Here is a 10344-nt window from a genome sequence, read left to right as displayed (position 1 = left end):
TGGGCATGGAGGAGGGCACTTGTGGGGATGAGCACTGGGAAACCAATTCGACAATAAACTTTTTGTAAAAAAATAAAATAAAATAAAATAAAATAAAAAAAGAAGAATATTCCAGAATATTCTAGAACGAACATTTGTAGGTACAACACAAATCCATTGGGGCTTTCATGAAAATGCAAGTTCTGGTTCAGCCAATATGAGGTGGGTCCTGAGATCCTGCTTTTCCAGCAAGGTGATGCTGATGTGTCTGGTGCACGGACCCACTTTGAGTAAGGAGGTATGAGAGTGGCTACGGAAGGGAGGATTCCTCATTTCATTGGTCCAATTTTAATATATGTGCTGCCAACGGGAGCACAGAGGATATACCTACATTTAAAACTTTAATCTCCCACTTCTCCCTCTGGCAACCAGGATTCTATGGAGCATGAAGGACAATGAGGGATGGCGGTAACGTTGTGAGCACTGTGAATCTCACACAAGGTCTAGGAAAGTCCCTGGAGGAAGAGAGTCGTTGGTTCTCTGAAAGCTTCCAGGAAACCAGAACACTTCCCAAAGGGTGTTGCTGTCAAGCACTGCAACCCTCCATGAAACACTGGGATCCTGCCCCACCCAGAGCTCCTACTCACCAATCGAACTCTTGTAAGTGTCCGTGCAAAACTAGCCTACAGGTCTATGTGTTTTATTCATACTCTGGGGCCACCATTACTGTTTCACTGACTGGTTCTTTAAAAGCAGCGGGAATCTGTGTCAAAGGCTAGGTCGATCAGTCATATGACAAATCATTTATTGAGGGCCACTCTGTGTCAAACACATGACAGGTGCTGGAGCCATACGCCAATGGATTTAGGAGAAACCAAAATGGTAGCCAGATAATCTTGGCCGTGCCATTGCTCTGGGGTCTGTTACTCCCACAAAACTCTGGAAACTCAAAGAGCAGAACCGATCATCTGAAACAGAAATTCTTGGTTCCCAGAGGGCTCTGGGACAGGCAGGACTCTGCCTCTGCCCATTAAGCTGTGAAGAGATTTCAGAGACGGCTCCCAGAGGCATCGGCTTTCCTCAAACGTTGCTGCATAGCATACTGGCAGTAAGAAAGATCGTCATCCCTGTGAGAGAGAAATCAGAATTAGAATCACAGCAGGATTAGTACAATGTGATTCCGGGGGGTTGTAAATACTTGGGTCTTATAAATACAGAGAGAGAGATGGAAACAAACACTAGAAGAATGAACATTACAACATTAACAAGGATGGCCTCTACTGTGACAGGCACTAATGGTAAACTCTAAAGCTATTCTCAACCTCTTCACCATTCATAGCTTCCACTCTAGAAGCAGGAAAGCCAAATACTTGCTTTGTCAAATTCCTTTGTATCTATGTAAGGTCATGTGATACAGTTCTGACCTATTACTGGAAGGGAAACCCAATGAGGGGTTTCTGGGAAAGATTTTGTTTCCTCTGAAAGAGGGAAGCCTGAAATGAGAATTTGTTGCTTCTTCCTATCCCTCTTCTTGCTTTTAATGTGGTCATGATGTCTGGAGCTTTGGCAACCATCTTGCAACCATGGAAATCATTTGATGAACGGTCAACAAACTCATAGTGGAAAGGAAAAGCTGAGAAAACCTAAATCCTTTTCAACATCCCTGAGCAGCATAACCAATATCAGCAACACCTAACTCTGGGCTTTAATTCTTTCAAAAACAAATTATTTTTTTTTCTATTTAATTTAGCCACTGAATCTTAGTTACTTGTTCTTGAAATAAATCAGTGAAAAAAATTGTAATGGGGGATAAAAGAGCTATTGTGTAAAGTGTAGTTTTACAACTTTGTAAATTTTTAAAAATATTTTTATTATTTTTGAGACAGAGAGAGAGAGAGAGAGGAGAGAGAGAGACAGTATGAGCAGGGAAGGGTCAGAGAGAGAGGGAGCTATAGAATCCAAAGCTGTAAGTTCCTCCTAATCCACCTATACGTGGAAACATATGGTATCTGTCCTTCTCTCCTTGACTTATTTCACTCAGCATAACACCCTCAAGGGAGGACCATGGAGGAGAAGAAGGGGAAAAATAGTTGGAGAGAGGGAGGGAGGCAAATCATGAGAGTCTCTTGAATGCTAAGAACAAACTGAGGGCTGATGGGGGTGGGGAGGAGGAGAAGGGGGGTGATGGGCATGGAGGAGGGCACTTGTTGGGATGAGCACTGGGTGTTTTGTGGAATCCAACTTGAAAATAAACTAAGAAAAAAATAAATTAAAAAAAATAAAAAATAAATTAAACAAAAAATAGAATCCAAAGCAGGCTCCAGGCTCTGAGCTAGCCGTTAGCACAGAGCCCGATGCAGAGCTCGAATCCACGAACCGTGTGATCATGACCTGAGCTGAAGTTGGACGCTTAACCGACTGAGCCACCCAGCCGCTCCAACAACTCTGTAAATTAAAAAATTTTTTTTAATGTTTATTTATTATTGAGAGACAGAGAGAGACAGGGCATGAGTGGGCAGGGGCAGAGAGAGGGGGTGACACAGAATTTGAAGCAAGGTCCAGGTTCTGAGCTGTCAGCACAGAACCGAACATGGGGCTCAAATTCACCATCTGTGATATCATGCCTGAGCCAAAGTTGGACACCTAACCAACTGAACCACCGAGGCGCCCCTACAACTCTGTAAATTTTAAATAGCATTAGTAGCAATGCAAAATTTTGTGTAAAAATCAATCTTGCCTCCATTTGCACGCTCATTTCTTTTTTTAAAAAAGTTTTTAAATTGTTTTATTTATTTCTGAGAGAGTGAGAGAGAGAGAGACAGCGTGTGCAGGGGAGGGTCAGAGAGGCAGGGTGTACAGAAACTGAAACAGGCTCTAGGATCTGAGCTGGCAGTCTGCACAGAGGCTGATGTGGGGCTCAAACCCACGAACCCTGAGATCATGACCTAAGCCGAAGTCGGACCTTAACCGACTGAGCCACCCAGATGCCCCTTGCACGTTCATTTCAATGTTTCTGAAATTATATATGTGTAGCATAAGTCATGTAATTCATACAGTTACGTAATTCATTTTATAGTATGTATGAAATTTTATATATAATATATAACTATAATAATTATATAATTTTATAATTATATGCCTAATTCTATTTATATATGTAATTATATATAAAATTATCAACAAGGGAACTTGGCAGATGTTATCACTGGCTCAAAAAAGAATGCAAGGAACAGACATATGTCTATTTTACATAATTCATATGTATATAATGAATACTATATACGAGATCTATATGATACCTATTATATAACATGTAATTATACATTATATAAAATATATGTATGTTCTGTGAACTCTCTTTTGAGCCAGTTTAACATTTGCTTCACTCCCTCGATGATGGAGTAAAATAAAATCCTTAATGTACGGTCACGTTATATCTGTATGAGTCATTTTATCTTTTTTAGTTCACACAGCTACCATGGGTCAAAGTCGGGATTTAAGCCCAGGCTGCCTGGTGCCTGAACCCCAACTCTTGAACCCCAACACCACACTTTGTCAAATGTGCAAAAATATACATGGACACACAGCTCACAGCTGGTTCTCCATGCACAGTGCTGGTATTGCTAAGCGGCAGTTCCGTTTGAACGGAAGTCTGCGCAAAACACACCGTCTCTCACCGTTTTAGAAGTGGAGGGGACAGAGGACAGTAACATCCCTGAGGTCTGGGACTCGGAGCTGCGTTTGGTCTTCCTGGTAATGCATTTCCTGTATTCTTCCCGCACCTGGAGGAAGACACACATCACGAGAAGATGAGTTGTTTCCAGACTCAGGGACGTGGGCAGACACTCGCGTGTCCCCTGAAGGATGGGCTCAGGAAGGGCAGCGTTGTACCTGGCGGTTGAGCAGACAATGAATGATGAAGATGAAGGTCCCCTGCAGGCTGTTGACGATGGTGAACAGATAGGCCATGATCCTGGCCACAGGTCCGATCTGGAATATGCCCAACACCCAGGAGCACCCCAGGATGAAGAGCTGGGCAAAGGCCTTGAACGTCAGTAACCTGGGGGAGAAGGTTTGCAGAGGTTAAGGTTCCCGGAAGGGGCTGCTGTCCTCAGGGACCCACCGCTCCCACCATGTCACCTGCCACCTGGTGGGTGGGAATAAATGTGGGGTAGAGTCTCCAAGCCCAGAGGCAGGGAAATCGAATCCTACTGGCATTGAGAAGGCAGTTGGCCTACAGATGCACGTAGCACTAAGACGTGTGGACACACATATATAATGCGAGAGTGTTTAGAGTGATCGCGTGCTTGGAGGGCCTGCAGGTCCAAGAACTAGGGAACGGTGACACCGTAAGAGGTACCATGACATGTTTCTTGAAGAAAAACTCACATGACGTAAAATTCACGATTTCCACCCTTTAAAGCGTGTGATTCAGGGGCATTTGGCACATTCACAATGCTGTGCAAACACTGTCACCACCCGATTCTAAGACATTTTTATCACCTTGGAAAGAAACCCCATACCTATCAGGATTCATTCCCCACCCACTGCTCCCCCAACTGAAGCAACCCAAACGTTCGTCTGTTGATGAATGGATAAACGAAACACGGTCTGTCCACACAGTGACTATTATTCTCCCATAAGAAGGAATGAAATGCCGACAGCTGCTACAAAACGTGGATGAACCTTGAAGACCTGCTCAGTGAAAGAAGCTAGACAGAGGGGCGGCTGGGTGGCTCAGGTGGTTAAGCTTCGTTTCAGGACATGATCTCAGGGTTTGTGAATTGGAGCCCCATGTCAGGCTCCGCTGTGACAGCTCTGAGCCTGGAGCCTGTTTCAGATTCTGTGTCTCCTTTCTCTCTGCCCCTTATCTGCTCATGTTCTGTGTCTCTAAAATATAACTAAACATTAAAAAAAAAGAAGAAGAAGAAGAATCCAGACATAGAAGGACACAGAGTGTATGATTCCATTTCTAGGAAATATTCTAATTTGGCATTTTATGGAGACTAAAAACAAATGATAAAATAATTTTTCTTATTTTCCTTGAATAGTTTATTGTCAAGTTGGTGTCCATATAACACCCAGTGCTCATCCCAACAAGTGTCCTCCTCCATGCCCATCACCCCCCTTCCCCTCTCCCCCACCCCTATCAGTCCTCAGTTTGTTTTCAGCATTCAAGAGTCTCTCATAGTTTGCCTCTCTCCCTCTCCCCAACTATTCTTCCCCTTCTTCTCCCCCATGGTCCTCTGTTAAGTTCCTCCTAATCTACCTATACATGCAAACATATTGTATCTATGCTTCTCTGCCTGACTTATTTCGCTCAGCATAACACCCTCAAGGTCCATCCATGTTGCTACACATGGCCAGATTTCATTCTTTCTCATTGCCATGTAGTATTCCATTGTATAGATACACCAGATCTTCTTGATCCACTCGTCAGTTGATGGACACTAGGGCTCTTTCCATGTTTTGGCTATTGTTGAAAGAGCTGCTATGAATCTTGGGGTACCTGTGTCCCTATGCATCAGCACTCCTGTATCCCTTGGGTAAATTCCCAGCAGTGCTACTGCTCGGTCATAGGGGAGTTCTATTGTCAATTTTTTGAGGAACCTCCACACTGTTTTCCAGAGGGCTGCACCAGTTTACATTCCAACCAATAGTTGAGGAGGCTGCCCATTTCTCCACATCCTCGCCAGCATCTAGAGTCTCATGATTTGTTCATTTTAACCACTCTGACCAATATGAGGTGGTATTTCAGTGTGGTTTTGATTTGTTATTCCTTGATGATGAGGGACACTGAGCATCGTTTCATGTATCTGTTGGCCATCTGGATGTCCTCTTTGAAAAGTGTCTGTTCATGTCTTCTGCCCATTTCTTCACTGGATTGTTTGTTTTTTGGATGTGGAGTTTGGTGAGTTCCTTATAGATTTTGGATACTAGCCCTTTATCTGATATGTCATTTGCAACTATCTTTTCCCATTCCGTCAGTCGCCTATTAGTTTATTGATTGCTTCCTTTGCTGTGCAGAAGCTTTTTATCTTGATGAGATCCTAACAGTTCATTTTTGCTCTTGATTCCCTTGTCTTTGGGGATGTGTCAAGTAAGAAGTTGCTGCAGTTGAGGAGTAGGAGGTTGTTTCTTGCTTTATCCTCTAGGGTTTTGATGGTTTTTTGTCTCATGTTCAGGTCCTTTATCCATTTTAGGTTTATTTTTGTGTACGGTGTGAGAAAATGATCTAGTTTCATTCTTCTACATGTTGCTGTCCAGTTCTCCCAGCACCATCTGTTAAAGAGGCGGTCTTTTTTCCACTGGATACTCTTTCCCTCTTTGTCAAGGAATAGTCGGCCATACATTTGTGGAACAATTCTGAGTTCTCTATTCTATTCCATTGGTCTATGTGTCTGTTTTTGTGCCAATACCATACTGTCTTGATGATGACAGCTTTGTAGTAGAGACTAAAGTCTAGAATGGTTATGCCTCCCTTTTGGGTTTTCTTCTTCAATATTACTTTGGCTACTTGGGTTCATTTGTGGTTCTATACAAATTTTAGGACACTTTGTTCTGGTTTTGAGAAGAATGCTAGTGCAATTTTGATTGGGATTGCATTGAATGTGTAGATTGCTTTGGGTAGTAATGACACTTTAACAATATTTATTCTTCTAATCCATGAGCATGGAATGTTTTTCCATTTCTTTGTGTCTTCTTCAGTTTCCTTCATTAGTTTTCTATAGTTTTCATCATACAGATCTCTTATATCTTTGGTTAGGTATTTTATGTTTTTTTTGTGTGTGTGCAATTGTGAATGGGATCAGTTTCTTGATTTCTCTTTCTCTTGCTTCATTATTAGTGTGTAAAAATGCAACTAGTTTCTGTACGTTGATTTTGTACCCTGTAACTTTGCTGAATTCATGGATCATTTCTAGTAGGCTTCTGGTGGAGTCTGTGTTTTCTATGTAGAATATCATGTCGCCTGTGAAAAGTGAACGTTTGACTTCTTCTTTGCCAATTCTGATGCCTTCATTTCCTTTTGTTGTCTGATTGCTGACGCTGGGACTTCCAGCACTATGTTAAACAACAGTGGTAAGAGTGGCCATCCCTGTCATGTTCCTGATTTCAGGGGGAAAGCTCTCAGTTTTTCACCATTGAGGATGATGTTAGCTGACTGCTTCTGATAGGTGGCTTTTATGATGTTGAAATAAGTTTCTTCTATCCTGACTTTCTCAAGGGTCTTTATTAAGAAGGGATGCTGTATTTTGTCAAATGCTTTTACTGCATGTATCGACAGGATCATATGGTTTTTCTCTTTTCTTTTGTTAATGTGATATATCACATTGATTGATTTGCAAATATTGAACCAGCCCTGTATCCCAGGAATGCATCCCACTTGATCATGGAGGATAATTCTTTTTATGTTCTGTTGAATTCAATTTGCAAGTATCTTGTTGAGGATTTTTGCATCCGTATTCGTCAAGGATGAATTGTTTCTTTATTTGCTGGGTCTCTGTCTGGCTTGAGAATGAAAGTGATGCTGGCATCGCAGAATGAGTCTGAAAACTTTCTTTCATCTTCTATTTTTTGAAATAGCTTGAAAAGAATGGGTATTAATTCTGTTTTAAGTGCCTGTAGAATTTCCCAGAGAAGCCATCTGGCCCAGGACTCTTATTTCTTGGGAGATTTTTGATAACTGATTCGATTTCTTCACTAGTTATGGGTCTGTTCAGATTTTCTGTCTCTTCCCGTGTGAATTTTGGTAGTGAGTGTGTGTTTAGGAATTTTTCCATTTCTACTAGGTTGTCCAGTTTGTTGGCATATAAATTTTCATAGTATTCCTGATAATTGCTTGTATTTCTGAGGGATTGGTTGTAGTAAGTCCAGTTTCATTCATGATTTTGTCTATTTGAGTGCTCTCTCTTTCCTTTTTGAGAAGTCTGGCTAGAGATTTGTCAATTTTGTTTATTTTTTCAAAAAACCATCTCTTGGTTTCATTGATCTGTTCTACTGCTCTTTTGGATTCTATATTGTATATTTCTGTGCTGATTTTCATTATTTCTCTTCTTCTACTGTGTTTGGGGCATTCTTGTTGCTCTCATCTCCTTCCTTTAGGTGCGCTGTTAGATTTTGTACTTGCGCTCTTTCTAATTTCTTGAAAAAGGCCTGGAGTGCAATGTATTTTCCTCTTAGGACTGCCTTTGCTGCATCCCATAGTATTTGGATTGATGTATTTTCATTTTCATCTGTTTTCATATGTTTTTTAATTTCTTCTCTAATTGCCTGATTGGCCCATTCATTCTTTAGTACGGTGTTCTTTAACCTCCATGTTTTTGGAGGTTTTCAGACTTCTACTGGTGATTGATTTCAAGTTTCATGACATTGTGATCTGAAAGTGTGCATGGTATGATCTCAATTCTTTTATATTTATTGAGGGTTGCTTTATGTCCCAGTATGTGATCTATCTTGGAGAATGTGCCATGCACACTTGAGAAGAATGTGAATTCCATGGCCTCAGGATGTAGAATTCTAAATATATCTGTCACATCCATCTGGTCCAATGTGTCATTCAAGTCCATTGTTTCTTTGGTGATTTTTTTTTTCTAGTTGATCTATCCATTGCTGTAAGTGGATTATTAAAGTCCCTGCTATTATGACATTCTTATCCATAAGATTCCTCCTGTTTGTGACTTTTTAATGTATTTAGATGCTCCTATATTTGGAGACATTTATATTTGTTATCTCTTCCTGATGGAAAGACCCTGTAATTATTATATAATGTCCTTCTTCATCCCTCGTTACTGTCTTTAGAGCCCTGTTTGTCTGATATAAGTATGGCTACTCCAACTTTCTTTTGACTTCCAGTAGCATGATAGATATTTCTCCATCCCCTTACTTTCAATCTGAAGATGTTCTCAGATCTAAAGTGAATTTCTTGTAGACAGCAAATAGATGGATTTTGTTTTTTTATCCATTCTGCTACCCTATGTCTTTTCATTGGAGCACCTAGTCGATTTATATTCAGTGTTATTATTGGAAAATATGGGTTCAGAGTCACTGTGTTCTTCCTAGGATTCATGCTTGTGGTGGTGTCTCTGGTACCTTGCGTTCCTTGCAACATTTCCTTCATAGAGTCCCCCTCAGGATTTCCTGTAGGGCTGGTTTAGTGGTGACGAATTCTCCCAATTTCTTTTTTTTTTTTTGGGGGGGGAAGAGTTTTTATCTCTCCTTCTATTCTGAATGACAGGCTTGCTGTATAGAAGATTCTTGGCTGCATATTTTTTCTGTTCATCACATTGAAGATCTCCTGCCATTCCTTTCTGGCCTGCCAAGTTTCAGTAGATAGGTCTGTCACCACTCTGATGGGTTTCCCTTTGTATGTGAGGGCCTTTTTATCCTTAGCTACTTTCAGAATTCTCTCTTTGTCTTAATATTTTGCCAGTTTCACTATGATATGTCGTGCAGAAGATCGATTCAAGTTATGTCTGAGGGGAGTTCTCTGTGCCTCTTGGATTTCAATGTCTGTTTCCTTCTCCAGATTGGTGAAGTTCTCTGCTATAATTTGTTCAAGGACTCCTTCAGCGCCTTTCTCTCTCTCTTCCTCTTCTGGAATTCCTATGATACAGATATTGTTCCGTTTGATTATATCACTCAGCTCTCGAACTCTCTTTTCGTGTTCCTGGATCAGTTTAGCTCTCTTTTTCTCGGCTTCCTCTTTTTCTATAATTGTGTCTTCTAATTCGCTTATTCTCCTCTCTGCCCCTTCAATCCGTGCATTGGATGCCTCCCTTTTATGATGCATCTCATTTATAGCATTTTTTAATTCGTCACAACTATTTTTAAGCTCCATAGTCTTTGTAGCAATAGTTTCTCTGATTTCTTCCATGTTTTCTTCAAGCCCAGTGATCAATTTTATGGCTATTGTTCTAAATTCTTGTTCAGTTATGTTGCTTTTATCTGTTTTGAGCAGTTCTTTAGCTGTCACTTCCTTCTGGAATTTCTTTAGAGGAGAGTTCTTCCGTTTCGTCATTTTGACTAGCTTTCTATCTCTTGTTAGTTTTAAAAGCTTGTTATGCACTCTGCACCTGTGAGTACTGCTGTATTAAAGAAGGCTCTTTGAGTGTTCAGGATCTGTCCTTTCAGGAAGTGTTCTTTGAATGGTGTCTCTTGGTCTGTCTTGTTGAGACTTTGGTTATTTTATTTCCCTACTCGTAGTGGTATTTGAGACTCTCCACCATGTGTCCTTTGGCTTGCTTCTTGAGGTAGCCCTATAAGGTTTTCTTAGTGGACTCTGTCTCCTTTTCCTCCCAAACACCTGGATTCTGTAAGGGTTCCGAAGGCTTCAGGCCTTCTCCGTTTGAGAGATGAGGACGAATG

General features: G+C 41.0%; 1 protein-coding gene across 1 annotated transcript in view; it reads right to left on the bottom strand.

Moving 5' to 3' along the window:
- Window positions 1–789: 789 nt before the first annotated feature.
- Window positions 790–10344, bottom strand: part of LOC120244828 (adhesion G protein-coupled receptor E1-like) — a gene marked incomplete at its 5' end in the record, with an annotated part of 45531 nt that continues 35976 nt past the window's right edge. The window contains 3 exons of the mRNA XM_039251569.1: window positions 790–1106; window positions 3657–3761; window positions 3871–4039. Of these exons, the coding sequence (XP_039107500.1) occupies window positions 1101–1106; window positions 3657–3761; window positions 3871–4039 (280 nt within the window). The remainder of the gene's footprint in view (window positions 1107–3656; window positions 3762–3870; window positions 4040–10344) is intronic.

The sequence above is a fragment of the Hyaena hyaena genome, unplaced genomic scaffold (genome assembly GCF_003009895.1).
Source record: "Hyaena hyaena isolate Hyena2069 unplaced genomic scaffold, ASM300989v1 scaffold_396, whole genome shotgun sequence".
Lineage (NCBI taxonomy): Eukaryota > Metazoa > Chordata > Mammalia > Carnivora > Hyaenidae > Hyaena > Hyaena hyaena.
The sequence above is the reverse complement of the archived record's forward strand: the minus strand, read 5'-3'. Positions and strand labels throughout refer to the sequence as shown.